Source organism: Argopecten irradians, chromosome 1 (assembly GCF_041381155.1).
Source record: "Argopecten irradians isolate NY chromosome 1, Ai_NY, whole genome shotgun sequence".
In the NCBI taxonomy this organism is placed as follows: domain Eukaryota; kingdom Metazoa; phylum Mollusca; class Bivalvia; order Pectinida; family Pectinidae; genus Argopecten; species Argopecten irradians.
Genome location: NC_091134.1, coordinates 64,301,175 through 64,327,673, shown reverse-complemented (window position 1 = coordinate 64,327,673; position 26,499 = coordinate 64,301,175). Strand labels below are relative to the sequence as shown.

The following is a 26,499-nucleotide window of genomic DNA, read 5'->3' as shown; positions in this document are numbered from 1 at the left end:
AAAGAATTTTTTTATATACTTTTTTAGAGTTAATTTTCTATTTCCTTCTACTCAAAACAAAAAAACATGCGTTATGCAATACAATAATCCAAAAACATTGCAATTCCTTAGATAAATGAATATGATATTGGTGTACATCATATCATAAATGAATTTGATATTGGTGTACATCATATCATACACATCATGTAAATTCCCAGTTGGACAACTATAAATTCCAGGTAAAAGTGTTGTATTATAAATGCAAGGACACTATCATAAGATGACAATTTATTTCATTATATATAAACAAATAGCAAATCATAAAATAGGGTTGACCATGAGTCAATGATTTATAAATATTTCCTTCTCTCTTTCTTTTGAGAAAATGGCAAAAAAATGTCATTTGTCACTCCAAGATTTTGTTATTATGTGTACCTTGTATTTATCATATCCTTTAAATCCCTTTACGGCAATCTTCAATTTACTCTGACAACATCAATTGGATAGTATCCTATATATAACTTATTCGTGCATATGCATATTATTTCTTTCATTCCTGCATATTTAATCGATATTGATTGAAAGACTTTTTTTGCATCATTAGCAATGTCAATAAAGCTAGAGCGCATCATGAAATTGGCCTCCCTCCAATTGGTATTCATATTGACTATGAATGCCAACTGAGAGCCAATGCTTATATTAATATTTACAACCTGAACTCACTCAAGGTTATCTGTATTTTACACAATATCATAAGCCACCTATATTTCAAATTATTTTGTAAATGTTGAAAATATCAAAATACATTTTAATTTGCATGTATACTTTTCAAGCCATCATTAGGTAATAGAAGCTTTTTTTAGGTATTTTTATTTCAACATAAGTATGTTAATTTAACACTGTTTGTGTCCGTTTTTATCATAATGATAGAATTCATTCTGTGTTATGAAAATTAGATCGTGGTTTTAATCTAAGAAGCATGCATAATTATGGGGAATAAACACAAAGAGTAAATTCTGCAATCATAATTTGAATGATAATAAGGTATCAACCATGAAACAGTGTCTCATTAAATTCAGTGATTTCATTCTGATGTACTGAAAATACAGTTTCAGTGTTTTTTTTATTCATATATGATTTTCATATGTATTTGAGGAAAAGGCAAAAAAGATGATTTCAAGGCCATTACATTAATCATAGAAATGATCATGCCGCACAAGTATATATGGATTTCATGATTTTAGTGACACCTCCAAAGTTGAATCTTTGTTAAGCTAGCGAGATGCAAACAACATATTTCATTTTGAACATTAGTTTACATAAATGTTAGAAGAAATGAAATTGTAGGTCTGAATGTATGTACTTGTTTTACTTATAACCATAGATGTAAATGTAATATCTTTTGCAATACTGCCACAAATGCTAATATAATTCAAAATGATTTTTAGTTTTATGTCGATTACACCATTCTGTTTTTACAATTATCATTATAGTAAAAAAAAATAATTTTCTAATGATAAATATATGACTAATTCATAATAAAAACATTAAGCTGTTAGGCAGATTTCTATTCCCCAGAAAACAGATACTGTGTGTTATATGAAAATTAAGCTTAATTCAAAGCTTTGTGTATCTATCAGCAGTCAAATGTCTTGTGACCGACTTTGATATAGATTATTTCAACAATATTCAACTGATCACAGAAAAACCATATATATGTTTATTTGACATTTTTTTTATCAAAATTCTTATAAATAAAAGAAAAGATTTTAAAATAAAGAAAGCAAAAGTCTTATATTCATTAAAAAAAGTTCTTTGTACTACACTCTTGTGTTGCTCACTTATGTATGCAAGTAAAACCATGCACACATAATGGCAGCCTTATATTGTCTTTTAACTCAGGTCTGTTTTCAAAAGCATTATTTAAAGTACACGGAAAGAAAGTTTGATTAATTTACTTTTTTTAATTATAACTTTTAGGTCTATAAGACTTAGATAGCAAGATCAGTAACAGAGATTATGTGTTTACGTTAGATGGGGGAGTCAACAGTGTGTATAGATTGTGTGGACAGCAGTCAGCTGGAAGGTAAGGTACTAGTCTAGCTGTGTATTAGGTGCCATTATACACATGCAGGCACAGGGGAGTAGGAGGGGGGGATTGAGATGTAGTACACAGTATAGATAAACAGCATTTAAATTAGAGGAGAGGGGTGAGATGTAGTACACAGTATAGGTCAACGGCATTTAAATTAGCTGGTCAACGGCATTTAAATTAGCGTGTCATAGGTCAACGGCATTTAAATTACTGAGTTGAAAGGTTACTGAAAGTAGTGCCTATGACTTAAGCCATACAAGGTATGGCTTAAGTCAAAAATGTGTTGAATGTGATGTGTAAAATACAACACGGAGATCCATCCCCAATGAAGGTGACTCATTAACATTAAGTGTAGCCCAGCCAGTCCTCATGGCATACCTACATCAATCTGTATGAAGTATAGAACTGTTGACTATGTTCTATTGGGTGTATTGGCTTGCAAGTTTATAATTATGTAAACGTTGATATACATGTAAATCCCTCCAGTTCTTTCACAGAATTTAGAAGTAACAAACAGATATAAAATTCAAAAGTTCATGCTTGAAAGATGCTTATAAGCCATATTTTTATCAGTCCGAAAATATTGTGATGGTGTAAACCACCAGCAACCCATGAACTAAATATATGTAATTATTATATTATTATGTATACATGTATATATACTTTCAACTTTGCTAGTCAAGGGTATTCAGTTCAAAAGGTGATCACTGAGGTATTATTGTAAGTGTGCCTCGGATAAAGCAATTTAAAACTTCATCATAGAATTACAATTAAGAAAAAGAGGTAAAAATCTTGGACAAAGTTGTTTATTCTTTTAACAAAATCAATACAAAAGAAATAAATGTTTACTTTGGTATATGATATGGAATTTAATTATAGAAATGTAATAATACATGTATAATAATGGTCTAAATGATGTACATACATATTATGCGATAAATGCATGCTACCAAATAGCTAGATATGTATATGTAATATAAATGTTTTCATCAAAATGGCATCCACACAAAAGTGAATTTGCCATCACAGTTTGACATTGATGGGCTATAAGATATGTTGTAGTATGAACTTACTAAGACTGATCTTTTCTTCAGACAACAAACAAATTCAAATCTGTTATACCAGATCATTTTGTAGATTTTAGTAAACATGAAAAAGATAAGGCAATTAAGGGTGATTTAGCCATATGACAGATTAGAAATCAGTGGACAAAAACAGGAAAAGTTGGTGCACCAAAATCAGAACAAGAGGCCTAGAGGGCCTGTATTGCCCACGTGGTTTGTAATGCCAAGTACTGTTGTGAATACGGGTTCATTGTTTCTTTTCTGAAGGAATTTGAATATTTACCTCTAATTCCCCTATTGGGCCCCGCCCCTCCTGCCCCCGGAGGGTCAGAGCCAAAATTTATACAAGTTCTGTTCCCCTTCCTCCAAGGATGTTTGTGGGCAAATTTGGTTACAATCCATGCAGAACTCTAGGAAAAGTAGCGATTTATAGGATTTACCTCTATTTCCACTATTGGGCTTGTCCCTCCTGCCCCCGGGGGTCAGAGCCAAAATTTATACAAGTTCTGTTCCCCTTCCCCCAAGGATGTTTGTGGCCAAATTTGGTTACAATCCATGCAGAACTCTAGGACAAGTAGCGATTTATAGGATTTACCTTTATTTCCCATTTTGGGCCCCGCCCTTCCTGCCCCCTGGGGGTTCAGAGCCAAAATTTATACAAGTTCTGTTCCCCTTCCTCCAAGGATGTTGGAGGTCAAAGTTGGTTACAATCCATGCAGAACTCTAGGACAAGTAGCGATTTATAGGATTTACCTCTATTTCCCCTATTAGGCCCCACCCCTCCTGCCCCTGGGGGTGGGGGGTGGGGGGGGTGGGGGGTCAGAGCCAAACTTTATACAAGTTCTGTTCCCCTTCCCCCAAGGATGTTTGTGGCCAAATTTGGTTACAATCCATGTAGAACTCTATGACTAGTAGCAATTTAAAGGAAATGTTGACGGACGGACGGACGCCGCGCCATGACATAAACTCACCGGTCCTTCGTGCCAGGTGAGCTAAAAATTGATGACTTTTTCTAAATTTGAACTATTGCATACTACAATTATAATAAATGGCTTTAGCAAGCCATCCTCATCTATCATTCCGGCTGACGGGACATAGAGAGAATGCTTTCATCAGTAATAATGGAGTCTGTACTACATAGACTGGCAGTGCAGTCATGGAATGAGGCAAAACTAACTTATAAACATCACTTACAAACACAGTAAACACATCCATGTTCTTATTCACAAGTACAGGAATGTAAAAAAAAAAAAATCACAGAAACAAATCAATTACCATATATCAGTTTCACCAAGACTCACCACGGTCATATCTTCCTCAACAACCAAGTTGCCTTCTCAAGTTCACAGATTATTCTATCCACTGGAATTCCTATTAAAGGAGATACCAAGTTAAGGAGGTGGAAGAAAACCCCGATACCTGGAGTAAAACTACCTGAAAATTGCTCCATCATGGTTTTAAACTCCCAACCCAAAGGTGAAGGACTTGTGGGATAATATATCGGAATGTCAGCTACAGTAGCCCCCCAATTAGGCCAATAAATGTAATATCAAAGTAGGATTTTGAAATGATTCCTTTATCACAGACGTGTTACAATTTAAGTTAAAATATTATGGAACCAGACAAAGCAGGCGTGGTAATTTCCATTTTAGTTTTAAGCTGAATTTTGATTAAAAATGGCCATGAAATGTATAAAATGTGAAAATTGAAATTTAAGCAGAATACTAATTTGCTGATGACTATACTAAACACTTGCTGTCATACCTCTTGGCAACATATTAGTTGGATTGTTCTGGATAGCATATGAAGTAACCAGCAGCAGCATGGATTAAGGACAAAAAGCCTTATGACTTAAGAGATAGGAGCTAGTTTCAGAATGACGCCATTAAAACCGCATGGACCCGGTGGCCTCTCAGAATGAAAAGAAGAAGAATTCCATGAGGGCGGATGTGTCGCATGCAACTAAAGTTCTCACAGGGAAATAATTTTCTAGTTATTGTTACAGTGACCTTGACCTTTGGCCTTCAAACCTGAAAAGTAATCCCAAGTAGAAGTACATTTTGTACATAATATATGTAGATCTAAAGATACAATTACATGTACTCGAAGACCAAAATTAAGCACATATAACCATACAGTTTACTGACACTTGCTAGTCATAATATTAATAGTGTAAAATATTAATATGAAAAAAGATACAGTTGTTTCTCTCAATTAATTTACCAGTGAAAAATAGACATACAAAATGTAAACATTCAATAATCACATTTACATACCGGGCAAATCCAATTGATATCAACAATTTATTATTGTTTTGACTTGGTATAAGCATAATCTACTGTAATTTTCAACAATAAACCACAGAGAAAAAATGTTGGTTCAACAACTGCTAAAGTTTGATCACACTTCCAAAGCTGTACCAGTATACAGACATGTACAGTTGTTGTATACTATATTCTGCAATAAAAAATAACTATCACAACAGATTTCTTTTCGATGTACTGCTAATATATAATTATGAACATTTTACTATCTGCAAAAATAATGAAAAAAATAAATCATCACTAAATTAATAATCTGGGACTCAAAAGTTGTATATAAAATATCATAAGAAATTTTAAGGGAGAAGCTTCTTTCTACAAATTACAGGTATCCTAATAAAATTAACATATATTTTAACAACATTAAAAATCATTTGCACCTAATGTTTAGTTTTTTTGACTCTATCATCTGTAATTCATTCATTATTGTGAAAAGAAGCAAGGAATGTTTTGACTTCTGGGAAGTGTATTACACCAGAAGTTCATATTTATACACAAATATACACCAGAAGTTCATATTTATACACAAATATACACCAGAAGTTCATATTTATACACAAATTTATCACTTTCTATAACAGATTTCATTTTGGGTATTTTGACAGATGAGACTATTATCAACTATTACATTGTTTAAAAAAAAATCATTGAATACAATGTCATTTCTCAAAAAAAAACAACACATTAATAATAAACAGCGCAGTGCTATGTGTAATGTACTATGCGTAATATCCTATGTGCAGAAACGATTCATTTTAGAAATTTGAAAAGCCTTTCTACATACATATATATACATAAAATTGTAGATTTTTTTTAATTTCAAGGCAATATGTTTTTAAGAGTGTACTGGTAATTCACAAAACTGTCATGAATAAAGAATAGAGACAAACAAATATAATGTAACAACTGTGATGACAAACATTGTTGACATTAGGTACAGGTGTTCATTTTGTGGTAAAGTATATTTGCCAGAGATTTATATTTACTTTAAAGTAAAGTGAAACAAGAGATCCCAGAGGGATCTTGGCGCCCACCAAAGAATGATCTATGTCTGACAATGGAAAGAGGGATCTTTTCTCTGCTTTTCAAACTTTTGCAAACATACTACATATAAAATTTGAGACAGATCGCTTCAGTACTTTCTGAGAAATAGCAGTAACAAACTTCAACTATCAAAATCCAAGATGGCTCCTTGGCGGCCATCTTGTAAATCGATCGGTCCCAAATCGAAATATGCACAACTAGGGCCATAGAGGAACCTATATATGAAATTTGAGACAGATTCATTCAATACTTTCTGAGAAATAGTGATAACAAACTTTAACTATCAAATTCCAAGATGGCAGCCTGGCGGCCATTTTGTTGACCGATCGATCCAAAAACGCATTATGCACAACAAGAGCCCTAGGGAAACCTACATATGAAATATGAGAAAGATCCCTTCAGTACTTTGTGAGAAATAGCGATAACAAACTTTAACTATCAAATTCCAAGATGGCAGCCTGGCGGCCATTTTGTTGACCGATCGATCCAAAAACGCATTATGCACAACAAGAGCCCTAGGGAAACCTACATATGAAATATGAGAAAGATCCCTTCAGTACTTTGTGAGAAATAGCGATATTAATCTTTAACTATCAAAATCCAAGATGGCTGCCTGGTGGCCATTTTGTTGACCGATCGATCCAAAAACGCATTATGCACAACTAGGGCCCTAGGGGAACCTACATATGAAATTTGAGAAAGATCCCTTCAGTACTTTCTGAGAAATAGCGATAACAAACTTTAAGTATTAAAATCCAAGATGGCTGCCTGGCGGCCATCTTGTTAACCGATTGGTCCCAAAATGCAATATGCACAACTAGGGCCCTAGGGGAACCTACATATGAAATTTGAGAAAGATCCCTTTAGTACTTTCTGAGAAATAGCGATAACAAACTTTAAGTATTAAAATCCAAGATGGCTGCCTGGCGGCCATCTTGTTAACCGATTGGTCCCAAAATGCAATATGCACAACTAGGGCCCTAGGGGAACCTACATATGAAATTTGAGAAAGATCCCTTCAGTACTTTCTGAGAAATAGCGATAACAAACTTTAAGTATCAAAATCCAAGATGGCTGCCTGGCGGCCATCTTGTTAACCGATTGGTCCGAAAATGCAATATGCACAACTAGGGCCCTAGGGGAACCTACATATGAAATTTGAGAAAGATCTCTTCAGTACTTTCTGAGAAATAGCGATAACAAACTTTAAGTATCAAAATCCAAGATGGCTGCCTGGCGGCCATCTTGTTAACCGATTGGTCCCAATATGCAATATGCACAACTAGGGCCCTAGGGGAACCTACATATGAAATTTGAGAAAGATCCCTTCAGTGCTTTCTGAGAAATAGCGATAACAAGAATTGTTAACGGACGGACGGACGGAAGGACGGACGGAAGGACGGACGGACCACGGACAAAAAGCGATTTGAATAGCCCACCATCTGATGATGGTGGGCTAAAAAAAAAAACCTAGCAAATATAAATACACGTATACACACACAAAAAAACAGCTTTCACTGCAGAATGTTGACAATGTGTGTGACTATATCAGTCACAAAAATCAACAGCACAAAAATGAAGTATTGGTTCTCCCCATTTTTATACGGAATTGATGTAGGAAATTGTTTTTTGATTGGTCCGCAAATTGAGGTAATCATAGCCATGTATCACTTTTAGACATCTGTTCATTCTTTCTGGATTCTTTGTCTGTAGAAAGTTAAGGAAGAACAAAGATACATGTTTGTGAAGTCATCACTGGGATATTTGGCATGTGCTGATTATTATGTACTTGACAAAAATTCATGGGTTAAATTCCAATTGCATCTTTTTACTAATCCAAGATGTGACAATATTTTTTTATTTGATAGAGATAAGTGATAATGTAAATTTCCTGTATAATACCATAGGGTATTACAAATATAATGTGAAGAAGTAAATATCCTCAATGAGCTTAATACACAGCAATGTACACAGCAATGTAAAAGCATTTAACAGCAATAAAGATCATGGCACAATACAACAGAAGCAATATTTTCTATAAAAAGGATACATTGATGAACTGATGGCATGGAGCTGAAATGAAAAGACAGATAATTTGTCAACACAGAGTTTAACATTCACCAATATGGGCAATAGTTACATTAACTTTATTATTTGTACTGATTATGATATCGCCATTGAATGGAATTTCTACAACTTCAATTATCTGATATCTCAAAAGCAGAAACTCAAATATAAAATTAAAGTAATGTAAACCAATTTTCTTTAAATTCATTAAAAAGATTAAAAGTCTTCATGGCTAGGCCAACAGTAATCTAATTTCCATTGACAGTAATCGGCAGAGTTATGGCCCCTTGAAGGACTGACCTGATCAATGAGTTTTGACATCTTGTCATTGCTGGCTGATTTCCCTTCCTCTGTGTCACGTCTTTAATAAAATTTAGGTGAATACATTATTTTTCAATGCAATGACTTTAAATCAGATTACTGTGTCTACCATTTCAAAGAAAAACTGAGACATCCTCAAGATTACCCACTTTGAAAATGCAATTCTATTCCGTTATAATAGCAATTTTTCTTGTTATGCAATTACTTTAAGATATTTTTTTATGAGAAAATTCTGACTACCAGATAAACGAAGCACAGAGGAGTTTTGACACTGTGAATTCTAAGGCTGCAGGTAATATGGCTGAAACATTAACTTACCGGTGCATATCCTGAAGTAGCTCCATCTCAAAGTGAAGTCTGGCCAATCTCTCTTGCTGTTCCCGGATATGATCCATCTTCTCAAATGTCATACTACCACCTACAATGTCACTTTAAATATAGACAGGATACAAAGTACACAACAATCACAGTACACATAATAATGACATATTAATCCAACTACCTGGTAGATAAAAGCATAGTGAATATAATGCTAAACACTTTAAACATTATGTCTCGGCATCTACTTTCAATTCCTAGGTGTATCTTTTTACGATATCCAATGATTACTCCTAACATTTATAGTATATGAAGTGTTGAGATTTACTGTACCAAAAGCTTGAAGTTTTCCAGAGTGAAAATCTTCTAGCAGCTGAAGAAGTCCCTGCTCCATGGTCCTTACGTCTGCTACATCGGTGAGGAAGGAATGTTCATTACACGGACGGCTAGTACCCACAGCAGACTTGTCTCCCTTTAATACTGTAAAATGTGTAAATTGACAGACATACACTACACAAGTCTCCCACAGAAACCAGAGGACTGATAAACAGGGAAACATTTCTGTAAATATTATACTTTTTTAAAGAACATTTTTAATGAATTTTGAAGGTTTTATAACAAAATTATGATTGCTTTAATGAAGTAAAATTGGTTGTAATGAGAGAATGACACCAATCAAAATTTCTTAAAGTAACTAAATGTGACCTAGAAAACAAACCAGTTGGAAATTGGTCTTGTAAGAATAAACTACAAATAATTATTTTTGTTGTAAATGTATTACTGTTACACATGAAAATATTAATTACCCTGTTTTGAAGCGCTGCCCTCAGTATTTGACTGGATGCTGACAGGGTACGTTTCACTCTTCATCATACGAGAAGCCATGTTGAGTTCTAATTTTCACCACTTCTGTATCATTCTTTTATCAGACCTGTTTTGTTGGGCTGTAAATAAATATAAAGGAGGATGACAACAATGATATACAATAAGCTCCGATCTGAACGTTCCTTGCCAAAATATTGTACTTATATAACATGTCTACATGCTGTTTTATTGAAGCAATAGGAACACTTAGAGATTTACAGGTCTATCAGGTCTCTAGGGCTCTTTAGGGCTTTTGGAGAAGAAATTGTTTAAAGGCAAATGTTGGCGACAGATGGATGTGGGATGGCGCATCACTGTATGAGTAAGTCTGAAGTCGTGGGTTCGAGTCTGGCTGGCAGCACACTATTCTCGCCTTATTACACATGTATGTATACATTATACAGTACACATTCACCTATCTGAACATTGAATTTCCTCTCCCTTTATGTCATCCTTCTTCAAGGGTTCCTATCACTTACAATCTTGGATCTCTACACCCCTGGACTATCTCATAGTAAAACTGGAGGCGAAGGAACAGAACAGATAATTTAGTCCTTTGATGCACATAAAAAGAGCTGTATAACTCTACACTGTGGTTGACTGTGTGGCTTTGAAGTTGGGTATCACTCTATCTGTAGTTTTCAAAGAAAATCTTTGCAGGCCTGTAATTGGTTCAGTTGTTTTCCGCTGAGCTGCCTCCAATTTTTCTATGAGATAGTCAAGGGGTGTATAGATCTGATCGTATGTGATCAGAATCCATTGAGTATCGAGGATGCCTTTATGTTAATACTAACAGTTATTGATTCCATATCAAAGATATTTATATCTCTCTTTAGATTTCAGTTTAGCCCTATAGTTTAATTTTTCAATTAATTTGAAAAGTCTATTTTTGCAGTTGATTTTTTTATGTTTTCTAATTTTTATGATCAAAAGTGTATTCACCAATATTTTTATACAGTATCTGAATGGAAACAGTAAACATTAAAGAAGTTGGTGTATTATATAAGTCTACAAAATGATACATAACATTCTTCTTTGGTGTATCACCATTCGTCAATATTGACGATTTTAGGTGAGGTGATCGGCTCAGTGTTGTGGGGGAAGGGGTTATATACAGCGCATTTTTATTTCTTCTGGTGCTGGAATAGATAAAAGTAGGTAGGTTAAAAACATGATAAAAAAAGAGGTGTTTATTTGTGAGTGGGGGCTTCAAGGGCTACATTGTTTATGTTTGCCTTGAAGCCCTCCAGTGTAGTGTTTTGTACTGTTGCCACAGGGAGGAGATTCCAGTGTGTGATGGTGTGTGGGAAAAAGGAGTACTTAAATGTAGCCTTTGTGGCTGCGATGTGTCTGTATGCATAGGGATGTGTGTGTCTAGTGCGGGTGTCTACAGGTGTTAGGTATTGTTCTGGGTTGATGGCAACGAGATGGTGTGTGATTTTATATAAGAGGATGAGTCGTGATTGTAGACGGCGTGTTTGTAGTGTTGGCCATTGGAGTGTGTATAACATGTCTGAGACTGAAGAAGTGTTATGATATCTGTTGTGTACATATCTTGCTGCTCTGCGTTGAGTTTTTTCTATTTGTTGTATTTGGCCAGTATTGTGTGGGTCCCAGATAGAGGAGCAGTACTCTAGTTTGGGTCTAACAAGTGCTTTATATGCGTGTTCTTTTATGTGTGGTGAATTGATTGTGAGGTTTCGTTTTAGGAAACCTAGTGTTCTGTTTGCATTTGCGGTGATGTTGTTAATGTGTTTGTCCCATTGGAGGTTGTTTTGTAGTGTGAGGCCTAAGTATTTACTGTGTTTGACGTGTTCAAGTGAGTGGTTATGGAGAGTGTAGTTGTGGTGGATTTTGTTGCGTTTGGTGGTAGTGGAGATGACGTTGCACTTGTCGGGGTGAAATTGCATTAGCCAGTCGTGTTCCCATTGTCCGGCATTGCCAAGGTTGTGTTGTAGTTTCTGTGTGTCTTCTTGTTTGTGTATGGTCTTGTAAATGATACTATCCTCTGCTAAAAGTCTAAGGAGGCTGTGTTTCATGTATTCATGTAGGTCGTTGATATATATTAAGAAAAGTATGGGGCCCAGACAGGTTCCTCGAGGGACTCTGGATGTTACTGGTATTTTGTGTGAGTGTTTGCCCTCAAGTATTACTGTCTGGGTGCGATGTGAAAGAAAATCTGTTATCCTTGCATGTGTGTTACCTGTGATGCCGTAGTATTTGAGTTTGTACTGAAGGCGTTTGTGTGGCTCTTTGTCAAAGGCTTTTGCAAAGTCCATGATTATGATGTCTGTCTGCGTGTTGTTGTTGTGGTTTTGTGTGAGGTCGTGTATGAATGTGGCCAGTTGGGTTTCGCACGATCTGGAAGGTCTAAAGCCGTGTTGTTTGTCGTAAAGTATGTTGTTGTTTTCCAGATGTGACATGGTGGCGCTGGTGATTATATGTTCCATTAATTTGCATGTGATGCATGTGAGTGATATAGGTCTGTAGTTTGCGGGATTGTATTTGTCGCCTTTTTTGTAAATGGGATTGACATTTGCGTGTTTCCAGTCGTGGGGAAGTGTTCCTGTGGTGAGTGAGCACATAAATATTTTTGTAAGGATTGGAGCTGTGATGTCTTTGAGTTCTTTCAATATTCTGCCATGAATGTTGTCAGGGCCAGTTGCTTTATGCGGGTTTATATTGCTCAGTAGTTTGTGTATGCCCTGTTGTGTTATGTGGATGTCTGGCATAATTGGGTGTGGTGAAGGTCCTTTGTCAGGTATGGTTGTATTCTGTTCTTGTGTGAAAGCAGACTGGAATTGTTGGTTTAAGATGTTGGCTTTGTCAGTTGTGTCCGTCAACAGCTGTCCGTCTTTCTGTAGGGCTGTGATGTCAGAGTTCTCTTTCTTAGTTCATTGTAAAGGTTTGAGAGTATTTTTGATCGTTCTATCAGAAATCTTTTATGGAAATAGGCCTACTTTATTGTAGGATTATTCCAACAATGTTATAGACACTTTTGATCACAATGTCGTGTCGATTATTAATAGTGAGCACAGACGCCTGTGTAGTGAGTGTAGGATAGGTCCAGCTGATAGATCAGGGAATGGACAATCTGAATGAAATACAGATCCTTATAACCACTCCGTTTAATAGAGGATCTGAGAAAATCTGATTAAGGGTCATGTTCGGATGACCTTTATACCACGTGTAATTCAGATCAAATGCATTTTCTGCACGTTGCTCTGTCAATTGACAACGCCATTTCGCCCCCACATACAACTACGATTAGTTTTATTGTGCTCTTTGGGCGAGATGACTGACTACATGGAAATAATTCTGACAGATTTTCAAACTATTTCGTCCCCTGAAATTCACTGTCAAAATTTTGCCAGCAGCAATTTGATTGGCCATTTACAAAGGTCATCTGGACATGACCCCTAATGGCATTTTCTCAGATCCTCTTATCTAACGTAGTGATAAAAAGGAGCTGTATTTTAATCAGATTGGGGAATGGACAACTGCTGATGGCCAATATTGGGGTAGTGCAACCTGCAGTAGTGATCAACTGTTAGAATCTAGTCATTGATGATATAGAAGGTAACGCTTTGCAGGTTATTTCGTGTACTACATTATGTTAACTCACCTGAACTAGAGAAGATTGTAAAAAAAATGCTGATCAGCATCAAGGCGTGTTGACAGTTGTAATCAGGAAACAAAAGGGAAGGAACTCTGATTCTGCCTCTTTCACTTCCTTGATAGACTTACCTCCCTTGTTTGACTCTTCATAAATTACTACTAATCCTTCTTGCAAGATGAAGTTTCTCTTCACACTCGTCGTCGTTTGTACCGTGAACTCGGCTTTTTCAGAGGTGATGTATCAATTTACTTGTGTTAATTAATATACAGTGTATGTTCATATAACAATACATGCTATTTCATGTTGATTTGTTATTATCGCAAGGTGACATTATCAGATTATGGTCATATCCATTACTCTTGGCACCGAGTTTGACGTTTTGTCAATGATAGCCTACGTACGTCACTGGCCTATTATAGATGCTTCCGCACTCCCTTTCACTGTAACTGCTGATGGACCCTGTGTATTTGCTTTGAAGTCGGGATGACAGATTATTGTCAATTCATTTGCAACCTTGCTATAGCCTAAAATATTAAAATGTATATGATTGCTTTTCATAACAGAAGGCTCCAACTGCCCAACCAACACTCCAACAAACAAGCTTTGAGGACAAGAGATGCAAGTGTGTGTGTCCAAAACTTGTTTCCAACATCACAAAAAATGATCAGAGTGTTTATATTAAGGACATTTTGGATCCTGAGGATTGGTAAGCCTATATTATTTAGAACATTTGCGCTTCATGCATCATTCATGAATGTTCGTGAAATCATAATTTTGTCCAATACATACCAATGTATTATAGGGGGTAATGCCAGATATCTATGTATGTTCAGGTGAAAATAAGATAAACATATTTAGAATAAAATGTTTCATATGTCTCTTAACCTGAATTAAAGTTGTAATCACTATTCTATATAAAGTTTACGGCTTTACGCATTCTTTAGATTTATACAGTAGTAGGCCTAGATACTGTACAGTAATGTAATTTGTAATTTAGTGTGAGATTGTTGTAAATGTCTATTTTACAGTCAATATTAATAGAATCCTATTTGTTTTTTCCAGTAAATGCAAGCATGTGGTGACCAACGCTACAGATGAACTTTGTGTTCAGTGTGAATGTAAATATGAAGAAAGAAACACAACCACCATCAAGGTAATATTTTTAAGAAACGTTGCAATTTAGAATTAAGAAAGAATTTCTTCAGTAACAGAATAGTATACATATGGAATAATTTGCCGCAACATATTATAGATGCAGATACTGTATACAACTTCGAAGTAATGTTAGATGAACACTGGAAAATATTTGTTTTAAAATCTAATAGTCTATATTGTAGGATCATAGCCATTGATATACTGGAATTTATTTACTTATTTTATGAATGTATATATTGTTGATATGGATATAGAGACTTCCAGCCTGCATCCATCAATTGTCCTAGTAAATCCTAATAATGTTCAACAATGAACAGACTAGGTCAGTCTCACAAATGAAACAGATCTAACAGGGCTCGACATTAACCATTGCACGACTGCCCAAGGCAGGTCAGTTATGTCTGTGACTTGCCCGACTGGGCAGGTGGATACTTTTAAATTTAGTGCCATTGATACTTGTTTGGGCTGATGTAGAGTTGATATCCCAGTCATTAAGATAGAATTAGGGGCCATGCAACAAGAGCTTTCTACACAGATTCATCAGTATAATTAGTCATGGTTAAACCAAGGATTTATAAGTGAGAAGGATTCGTGACTGTCTCTTTACACTACTAAACACCACGCGAGACGTTTATGAAGCAGGAATAAAAACCATTTTTCTCAACAAATACTTGTCTTATCGAGTCAAACGTAACAACAATGTAAAGTTAATTAAAATTCACAACGCTTAGAACTTGCTTTAAAGACAGAAGATTTAGAAGAAATGTCTTAAACTATCGTTAAAAAAATACGACAACTCATGAAATGACAGCACGCTTCAGAAAGTAAGAAGGTAACCTTAGCACCCCCATGCTACATCAAAGGCTGCGCCAGCGAATATCAAAGGAAATCAGTCGTCGCCCATCGGCACGGTCAGTGCATAAACACAAAAGTGCCTGCGCTGCCTTTGCCCAAAACCCAGTGTGAGTTATCCGTCTCACTTATAAATCCTTGGTTAAACAGATGTTTGCACACCCATGTAGTATACATGCTGTGATAATTCAAGTGCTTTGGTGACACGGTCATAATAAATATTTGACAGAAAGCATGGCAAAGAGATTGATAACAAATGGTAGCTCAAAAGCGACGGTATGGCAATGGTGGAAATAAAAAGTTTATTATTATGTGCAAGATTAATTATGCACGACCAGCTTTTGACTGAAAATCAAGAAATTTAGAATATAGAGGCTTTGCCATGGCGAATGGGGCTGAAAATTTGCGAACATTGGCTAAAAAGAAAGCCCTGACATTATACAGAACACTAAAGTAAAATATAGTAAAACAATTGCCTGAAGATTGCCTAAAGTATTGAAAACAAATGACTTAGTTGATTATATCTTCTTTATTTTTACAGTACATAATTAGATATATGTCCTACAACTATACAGATACCATATTGTGATATGGACTCCATTCAGTGTGTTACTTTATTTTCCTCCTCAGGTAGTGGTGATCTTCATCATCTGTGTGGTGTCCTTACTGTTTGTGTACATGCTGTTCCTGCTGTGCCTGGACCCACTCATCGCGAGACGACCTACCCAGTACCAACAACAGACAAATGAGGAGGTGAATTTGGTAAAGTGTGCGGGTGTGGTAGCCTGCTTGTACTGACTTACAAACTGTTACCATATCCTCCCTTATGTCCCCTCCCCCTCAAAAAAACAAAAAACATGTAAGATCACCAATGATTATTTGGTCAATAAAAAGTGCTCATGGGGATTATCTCGAATTAAACTACAAAATAATGTATTTTCTTTTGTTTTAACATCAATAAAATTTCATTGAAATAATGTATGACAACATACATCTGGCAGCTGTGTTTCCTTAATTATGCCTCTCTGTATTTAGCCAGAGGTTTACAAGTCCCCTTTGTCTAAACCCTAGATGCTGTGCATCACCTTCCAACAATGTGCATAGGTTTGTATTTCAGTTACATAACCGGGTTACAAGATTTAGGAACAAAATTAAATCTCAGCTTTTAGTGCTAAGTACTAGAGGATATGGTGACAAGTCTTGTTTCACTCTTTACTAACATGTGCTCAGAATAATTATAATCTTATTGTATATCATTTCTGAAGTATTCATTTTAATCAGCAATGTGTTAAGGTTTCAAAAACACAATACAAGCACTGGACATTACCCATGTCATGATAGTTTTCTTCTTTTAGAGCATATCACACAAAAATTACTGATAACATATATATGCATAGTATATTTCCAAATGACATAATAGTTTTAATATATGCTAATGAATGGAAATTCAAGTGTGCAAAAATGAAATAAGATAAAAAAAAATGGTAATCTTCTATAGTCATGAATAATACGTACAAATGTCTTGTATACAAACATGGATATTGTAAACCAGCTTTCTTTTGTGGCTACTAAGATTTCACAATTTCCATTTCAAAACAAAATTGCGAAGAGCAACATTTGCAAATTTGAAAATTAAAGATCAATCCCTATCAATAGATATTGATATTAATTCACAGAGAAAACTTTCTCCAATTTCATGAAAGTAAATCGCACGTGAAAGAAAGTTGGTTTTCAGTATAAGATGTGAAAATGAATAGTTTAGATAAAAGTGATATACTGCTAGTTTGTTGTTGGATTAGAACTGTAAGTCTAGGATTTATGGTGTACACTATATATGTAATGTATACATATCTGATATCTATCTATCACATGTTGATAAGAGGTCAGTGATGCAAGAGGGGTTATGGTGTCTTGACATTTACTAGACTTCGTTTTATAGGGAGAATCTGACTTATACTGATGGTAAGTTGGTGGGTCATCAAACAAAAGCTTTAAGGCTCCAATACCAAAACAATTCATAAGATCACAATAGAACTCATAACAAAGGGAAACATTATGTCCTTTCATAAAGCAAACTTACCTCCCCTTGAAATCAGAATTACTGAAATGTTGGAAGTAATTATGTATACCTATCTAGCAACATGATAAAAACAACTAAAAGAATAGAACTTCTTTTCTTTTAACTACTCTACTAGAGACTGATTGCTTTACTACAACTTGAGTATAATTCTATTATGTATTCTAACAGCGATATGTAACAAAATCTGCTGACAAGGGCAATAACTCCCTCTATCGAAAACTGGGACTGTTTCTATATGTTATCCAAATTACAATTTAGTTCGTGACCAAAGCAAAATTTTGAAATAGATTTTTAAGTATTGACTTTTCGTGATGATGCAGACTAAACAGTAACACACAGATGAAACCAGAATAATTTTGAACACCATGAGAGAACATTGAATCTGAATAAATCATCATTATTATAAAAACAGATTGACTCAATAATGATAGTTTTTTCAGAATTCAGAGTGTGGTGATACTGTATCATAATAAGGTGATGATTGGTGTGTGATAACAAACAATTCTTTGAAATATTCTTTTTCCTCTTTCACTTTAGCAATAGAACATATTAACACTGGTAGATACAGAATATATATCCTGACATAATATCAATTAAACACTTTCTATTTTCACTTTGGTGATATAATTCATTAACACTGGCATAATATCAATATTCTTATTCCACTTTATTTTAGTTGTAAATTTAACTATTTGATATAACATCCTGTGGTGTATATTTTGTATATTTCCTTATTATATATAAAAAAACCTTTAATTGTATTATCATGTGTATCTGTAATCTTCCTTTATCACTGCTGTTTCAGAGATATTTATCTGTAATTATTTGAAATGTATACATAAATGCTGTGCTGAAATGTTGTTACATATGATATAAAACAGGCATTAAATTCTACATATTCCTTATGCTATATTATGTAACAATTTAAAGTAATACCAATATATGATAAGTCCTCGGTCTTAATTTCTAAAAGTTTAGATCATTGTATTGGTAGTAAAACTGAAAGAGAATCAAGTTTATTGAAAAGTAGTGCAGTGATGTGTCACTTGGCTTAGGGGTTATCAAGTTGAGTACAATATTATTATATATAATGAAAAGGAATTGAATATGGTACCATAAGCTTTACCATACATAGAAAGAACCAATCTGCAATGTTTTAACATATGAACCTCAATATTTCACAGGATGACCACTCTGTCTCCCAGATGTCCAGTCGGCCGGAAATGACCAGACAACGGTCAATCATTAATCGTGTGACAGATGAACAAAAGAAGTGGAAGGGGACAGTACAGGAACAGAGAAAGACCATCTACGACAGACATGCTCTCCTCAACTAAAGGTCCTTATACTCACCAAGGTGGGAGGAGTTCAAATAGAATGTTCTTAACCATGAATATGAAAATGATATACCCACTCTGAAAATGTTGGCGTAATATTCTTCTCGTTTACCATCTGTACCATGGTCTGGTGGAGCTAAATTGACCACGCTAAGATTGCTGGGCAGGTCTCTGGTTATTTTGAGTATGTATATGAGTGTGTTGTTGGTTAAGTATATATAATGATTTGTTTAGATTTCATTGAGATTCAGAACCTATTTTGGAGTGAGGTTAATTCAGAGGCTGATATATGTTAATGTTAAACATCTATATACCAATACTGAACATGAAAGTTTACACAAAAGTGAACCACTGCCGGCTTTGTTTGAATTAGTTTAGGTGATGTATGATGAATATGATAGATATTTAAAAATTTACCTGATATATGATATTTGTTTAGAGACAGATTACAAATGATTTATAACTGATGTCTAACTGCGTTGTATTGCAGCTGCAATGGTAATGTTCACATTCTGATCAATCAGAGTTAATTTTGTTCATGTCGTGACTGCAGTTTAACAAAGGGAAATAACTCTGGTAGATCGGGATTAACATGCAATGTGGCTTAATATATATGTTAAGTAGTAATAAACATCTACCTGGACTGTTGATTAGGACACTGTGAATAGTTACTGTAGTAAAACTAAGACACTGTGAATAGTTACTGTAGTAAAACTAAGACACTGTGAATAGTTACTGTAGTAAAACTAAGACACTGTGAATAGTTACTGTAGTAAAACTAAGACATTGTGAATAGTTACTGTAGTAAAACTAAGACACTGTGAATAGTTACTGTAGTAAAACTAAGACACTGTGAATAGTTACTGTAGTAAAACTAAGACACTGTGAATAGTTACTGTAGTAAAACTAAGACACTGTGAATAGTTACTGTAGTAAAACTAAGACACTGTGAATAGTTACTGTAGTAAAACTGAGACACTGTGAATAGTTACTGTAGTAAAACTAAGACACTGTGAATAGTTACTGTAGTAAAACTAAGACACTGTGAATAGTTACTGTAGTAAAACTAAGACACTGTGAATAGTTACTGTAGTAAAACTAAGCAGATGAACTACCATTATGTTGTCCATATTAGGTTCTATTATACATTGTCAAATGAATCAGGAGGTGTAAAGTAGATCTTGTCAAGTCAATATGTGTTAGTGCATGTTCCAGAGCGTAGATGCCTGTCATATTAAAAGTACATTGCATCTAGTATTGGTAACACTTACCTGCTGAAAGTCTATTACAGACAAGGGAGCATATTCTGTGAGAATAGTCTAGTATCAGGTGTTGCTTGCTAAATAACTAGTTTCAGTTTCAGGGAGAGAGGTTTTTGTAAATATGTTGAATGTCATGGCACTAAGTTACATTCATTTTGGGATATGAGCTTCAAGTTCTTCAAGCTCTCAAATATTAACAACACATTTTGATCATAGACCAAAACAAATTGCCTTGAGAACAAAAAAACACTAGCCTGGCCATAGACCTTGAGAGATCTGAAGAAGTATTTTTTACTTGATGAAGGTTGAATTCATGGACATTGTATATATGTGATACATATGTTACATCATTTACATTATATAGAATTTGTCTGTATATTAGTAAATGTAAAAACTGCCAAAGAACTGTTCATTTTGTATTGAATCATCATCTTTGATGCAGACTAACAAACTGTCTGCTTTTCATAGGGACACCTTTGTTCCACATAAGTAAATATACCTTTTCATAGGGACACCTTTGTTCCACATAAGTAAATATACCTTTTCATAGGGACACCTTTGTTCCACATAAGTAAATATACCTTTTCATAGGGACACCTTTGTTCCACATAAGTAAATATACCTTTTCATAGGGACACCTTTGTTCCACATAAGTAAATATACCTTTTTATAGGGACACCTTTGTTCCACATAAGTAAATATACCTTTTCATAGGGACACCTTTGTTCCACATAAGTAAATATACCTTTTTGCACATCTTTGTGCACAAGTGCTACTCGTCTAAAAAAAACTCAACACAGATGATAATAAAATCTTAGGATAAAGAAAACATTTCACCCAAGTACTGTATCGTAATGTTTATCTACTAATTCTTACATTCCATATTATACATTGTGCATTGTTTTATACTCAAATAAGGAAAGCATTACTAGGGCTCGGAACCCTATAGACATCCCTATGTCTGTCATGTTTACTGTCTAACAGTCTCCAGCTATGTTATAGAAACCCTAAGGTTGGTTTGTATGGTAATACTTTATGTTATTATGTAGATGTGCAGTAGGCATTTCAATATTTCTAAGAAATCCATAACAGCTACCTACTACAGGCATCCTAAATTTAGGTTAAAATACTTAAGACCAAAGCACCTGTTAATTACTTCAGATAATTTAGATAAAGAATTTTAAAATAGATTCATAGTACAATGTCTTTACATATATCTAAATTAAAATCTAAACGTAGAGCCATTTCAAAACCTCTTACTGTAACTAAGGACTAACTGGTAGGGCAGGGCCCTTTCAGATGGATATCAAACTCCTGTTTTCTACACCTGTAAAAACCTATAAACTTAACTTTTCAACTTTTTTATTTTAGTTAGATTTCACAATTATGCTCACACGAATCACAGCAATTATGTAGTAAGTTGTAATGATGAAGAAGATTATGAGGAGTATTTTATTTATTAATTTATAAGGTAAATTCTTAAGAGGAGTGCTTGTTTATGTGTCCGAATTTTATCTGTGATATTTTTTGTTTGTGTTTATACACATCATTTTATTGTAGATAGATCTTTACTTTCTACTCTCTGTAATCCTAAATACATCATTTTACTTTTCAGTTAAATTTGAAATCATGTGCACATGCCTGAACCATATGAGACCTAATGTTATTATTTAGGTTAAATTTGGTTTTATTTCAGTACAAATATCATCAAGCTCCTAACATCATAACTTGATGGATACAGGACTATTTTAATCTCAAATTCTTAAAGATGTTGCAGATAAATTGTGAAAATTTTGTGTGTGAGTTTGGTTATTTATTTGAAAAGTGTTTGTTAATATAGTTTATCATTTTACTTTCCAAAGTTTTGTATGTTTCTTACTGTTAATCTCCCATTGCCGTTTCTTCTTAGATGGCCACTTAGATAAAAATACACTGTATTAAGAACAGAAATATAAAAACACACTGTATTAAGAACAGAAATATAGCTTACCAAAGAATAAGATCAGTCTGTTTATAGATTTCTTACATCACTTAAGGCAAGTTATCAAGCAAATTAATCAAATTGCCTTTGTCCATTGTTTGGAAAAAACTTCTGTTAAACTACTGAATCAACACGATATGCTTCATAATTCACTTATATGGGTATATAATTTTTTTTATTGTATATTAGAAATAAGGAAAACCAACTCTTCTTAGATGGAAGAACAAATGTCCTTTAAAAGATTTTGTATAAAATGGCCAGAGTGTTTCTTTGTGTGAATTCATTAGAAGGGTCAAACACGTCTAAACTCAGGTGACCATTAAGGCCCACAGACCCTTTGTAAAGATGGGCTGACTATATTATACATAAATTATGTGATGATGTGGGAGGGTGTGTGTTTTGGAGGTATGGTTTGAGGGAGTGGGGTGTTTAGGGGTTTAAGTTATAATGTGTTGTTTCTGTGAAATTTAGATGACACAAGAGTAAACGTTGTAATAATGAGTTGTCTTGAATTGTGTAATATTGCTGTTCATGTTATATAAAGTGTATACATGTACATGTACGTACAAAATAAAACAAAACCTGAAAGTAGCACCTGGTCATCTGGTCTGTTATATTTTGAGGTTTGTAATTTATGAATATGATGTAGACTCTTCTTCCAATGAACAAAATAGATTAGTTCTGTTTATTTATACAACCAATGAACAAAAACATTGATTCTTAGATGATATTTGTAGGCTTATTGTTAATGCATTTAGACCATTGCCATTGTCTGGGCTAATCATGGTTATACATTGTGCTTCATCCTCTTGTATATGACCACTGATTTGCTCAGAAACCAGCCTTCCTGATTTATTGTTTTGATAGAGATCTTGTAAAACATACAAATTACAACCAGTAAATGTAGTTGTTTGTAATGTTAAAGGAAAACATCAGATAGTTACCTCCCCTGTTTGTGACACGTCCACTTTGATACAAACTGAAACCCTGATACCTTGACAAGACAAAAGTTTTAACTAAATAAACATTCAAATTCCACTTATAAAGTTCTTTGTAAAAGGTGTGCATTATTTATACTGTATACACTTGGTTATTTATCGAAAACACAGAATATATAGGTGTATCTAGCAGGATATCAGCTAGGTTCTGTGCAATAAACTTATATATAATTAGAATTTACAGTATTGTACTTATGATGCCTGTACATGTACCGTATTATTGCGTATATAGTACACACTTTTTAGCCCACCATCATGAGATGGTGGGCTATTCAAATTGCCTTTCGTAAGTGGTCCGTCGTCCATCCGTTAACAATTCTCGTTACCGCTATTTCTTAGAAATTGCTAAAGGGATCTTTTTCAAATTTCATATGTAGGTTCCCCTAGGACCCTAGTTGTGCATATTGCACTTTGGGACCCATCGGTCAACAAGATGGCCGACAGGCGACCATCTTGAATTTTGGTAGTTAAAGTTTGTTACTGCTATTTCTCAAAAAGTACTGAAGGGATTCTTCTCAAATTTTATATGTAGGTCCCCCTAGGGCCCTAGTTGTGCATATTGCATTTTGTAACTGATAGGTCACACGGCCGCCATCTTGGAATTTGTTGTTGAAGTTTGTTACCACTATTTTTTAGAAAGTACTATAGCGATCTGTCTCAAATTTTATATGTAGTGTGTTTGAAAAAATTTGAAAAGCAGGGAAAAGATCCCACTTTCCATTGTCAGACATAGAGCATTCTTTGGTGGGCGCCAAGATCCCTCTGGGATCTCTTGTTTTCATATATTAACAAGTGAACAATTGGGGTGGGTATCAAATTCACAGATACAAACCATGGCCAGGCCTTGGGTCATGACGTACGGTCGTCAGTGGGCTGTAACGTGTTGTACAAGTCCTCGTGATAGGATAGTGTTGTAATTAAATTCTTGGATCTTGCTCAATGCATATACATGTATTCAATATAAAATTAATACAATGCTTGAAGTTTCTAATTTTAACTCATTGAAAGCTCATGTGTTACTAACTGCGCACTATAGTGTCTGTTCTTCTGACCTGATGAACTGTCATAAAGTCTGTCATCTTCCAGAAAGTGTGAACTTACTGCAGAAATTGGGTCTCTTTAACCTTTAATCCAAGGGTCAATTGAATGGAAACTTTTTTCTACAGTCTGTAAAATCTTGTTTTAGAAGTAAAAAATAACATTGTCAATGGCAACCATGGTCCTTTACACTAATGAGGACAAATAATAACAAGAACTCGTTAATGAATTCAGCATCATATTCCTTCATTTCGATTTTGTGAACACAACTTACATACCTTGTCACATTATTATTGTTATTGATGAGTGAAAAGAGCAACATAATATGCACCATGGTCCATTTTAAAGCAATGTGAAGGTACTGAAAGGTATGGTGACTACTCCGGGAGAATGAGTACATGTATTACTTAGATAACTCATACAACACTCACTCCGTACTGTTTTGTGTTACATGTAATATTAATGCTCTTCCAGGAAAATTAAACTTTATTCAATCGTCAAATAATGAATTCTGTCTTTAAAACGATATTGGTTTTTTTATCATTGAAGAATGAAATACACATGTACCTCTTACAAAACCTTCACAATTCCTTATGGTTAACAAATCAAAGTTCATGATTTCAGTATACTGTACTACAATGTACCATATTCCATTGCATCAAGCTCAAATAATGACAAAGTTGAAATCAAAGACAAGTTTTCAAATACAGTTTACACAAATATGGGTTTAATCACTGTAACTCTGAACAAACAGCTATTACAACCTGTCTATCACAATTTGATTTTTATCTTGATTATCTTTCTTCTGAATGAAAATTGTTTTATGTTATTTTTCTTAGGTAATCAATATACTGTTCAGGCACTACTTAAATATAAAGCTTTTTTGATAGCTTCAAAGCACCAATTAATTCATATGAAAGCAAGAGGATTCTGTTAATTGAAGCTGTTTTGTGTTTTAAATTTAAAATGTTAAAACATTTAAAGTTGTGATACCTGTTATCAATACAACTTCAGCGGGCAATCCCCCTTTTTATGGTAGTACTACCAACAAAGGCTGATCTAGGACCTCATACCAACAACTTATTCTAACATAATAACATAATAAAAATTATGTTGCTATTGTAACCAGTATATTTACTTTTGTTGCTATGGTAACTCATACCAGCACAATTAAATCTGTTGCTATGGTAACCCATAACAACACAATTACATCAGTTGTTATGGTAACTTTTATCAGCATAATTACATATGTCGCTACGGTAACTAATAACAACACAATTACATCTGTTGCTATGGTAACTCATACCAGCACAATTACATCAGTTGGTATTGTATATTTCAATACAATAGAGATAATTACATCTGTTGATTATGTAACTCATACCAACAGAGAATTCAATTTATTTACATGTGTAGTTACGGAAACTTAGGTATTCAAAGGTAACTATAGTAGCCCATTCCTATCATCGGGATACATGGTATTTTATACCAATACCGACAACAAAAACTATAGATAAGTCTAGTAAAGGGAGACAAATCTTGAATGTGGGGAAAAATAACTCCTTGTAATCGCCATCACCTTTAACATATAAGTATATCACAGACATGTAACAGGAACAACAACAAGTGAAGATACACCAGGATGATAATACATCCACTAATGGCCATACAAAGTGACTTACAGCATTTTGATTGAAAGGGCCCAGAAATCAAAATGGCAAGTATTGAAAGAAGTTAAAAATATTTTGTATTTGATAAAGAAAACCATTCTTGTGTGAGCTTAATTAGGAATTTAGAATTTGTACATGTATACAACAGTGATACCTAATATCATTGACTGCTGTATTTCTGTTAAAACAGGTTTTTAAACCTATGTATACATACAGAGCCAAGGTATGATGTATAAAATCACAACACTATTAAATTATCCATGTTTTATGTGGATATGATCTAAAATATGTGTGCTTAAATATAAACCATATGAATATAACCTATTTTCAACATATTTATCATTTGTTACCACACATATAAACAGTTACCTCATCATCACAGGAACTAGCTGGAACATTATAAATATTGTAAACATCGTCGTCAGTGGGCT

General features: G+C 34.3%; 2 protein-coding genes across 3 annotated transcripts; one reads left to right on the top strand and one right to left on the bottom strand.

Annotated features, from left to right (window-relative positions):
• Positions 1-253: 253 nt before the first annotated feature.
• On the bottom strand, positions 254-13,811 carry LOC138305211 (coiled-coil domain-containing protein 28A-like). Its single transcript, XM_069245634.1, has 7 exons — positions 13,702-13,811; positions 10,019-10,156; positions 9,546-9,692; positions 9,213-9,312; positions 8,874-8,934; positions 8,557-8,579; positions 254-8,213 (listed from the first exon to the last, which is right to left on the bottom strand). Exons 2-7 carry the CDS (start codon positions 10,095-10,097, stop codon positions 8,192-8,194), a joined length of 432 nt encoding a protein of 143 aa, XP_069101735.1. The 5' UTR covers positions 10,098-10,156; positions 13,702-13,811; the 3' UTR covers positions 254-8,191.
• Positions 13,770-22,953, top strand: LOC138305190 (proton-transporting V-type ATPase complex assembly regulator TMEM9-like). 2 transcript variants are annotated; one of them, XM_069245633.1, is made up of 5 exons: positions 13,770-13,927; positions 14,259-14,401; positions 14,758-14,848; positions 16,333-16,455; positions 18,967-22,953. In XM_069245633.1, exons 1-5 carry the CDS (start codon positions 13,871-13,873, stop codon positions 19,117-19,119), a joined length of 567 nt encoding a protein of 188 aa, XP_069101734.1. In that variant the 5' UTR covers positions 13,770-13,870; the 3' UTR covers positions 19,120-22,953. The 2 variants fall into 2 exon arrangements, with proteins under 2 accessions (XP_069101734.1, XP_069101728.1); XM_069245627.1 differs by having other exon boundaries at positions 16,333-16,464.
• The last annotated feature ends 3,546 nt before the right edge of the window (positions 22,954-26,499 follow it).

What these genes read in the sequence shown, in the direction of transcription:
- LOC138305211 (XM_069245634.1), bottom strand. Translation starts at nt 10,097, where the DNA reads ATGGCTTCTCGTATGATGAAGAGTGAAACGTACCCTGTCAGCATCCAG. An exon ending in GGGCAGCGCTTCAAAACAGG is followed by an intron (nt 9,693 to 10,018) that starts GTAATTAATATT and finishes CACATTTTACAG; the next exon opens with TATTAAAGGGAGACAAGTCT. An exon ending in TGTCAAAACTCATTGATCAG is followed by an intron (nt 8,580 to 8,873) that starts GTCAGTCCTTCA and finishes TTTTCATTTCAG; the next exon opens with CTCCATGCCATCAGTTCATC.
- LOC138305190 (XM_069245627.1), top strand. Translation starts at nt 13,871, where the DNA reads ATGAAGTTTCTCTTCACACTCGTCGTCGTTTGTACCGTGAACTCGGCT. An exon ending in GAAACACAACCACCATCAAG is followed by an intron (nt 14,849 to 16,332) that starts GTAATATTTTTA and finishes TTTCCTCCTCAG; the next exon opens with GTAGTGGTGATCTTCATCAT. An exon ending in CAAATGAGGAGGTGAATTTG is followed by an intron (nt 16,465 to 18,966) that starts GTAAAGTGTGCG and finishes AATATTTCACAG; the next exon opens with GATGACCACTCTGTCTCCCA.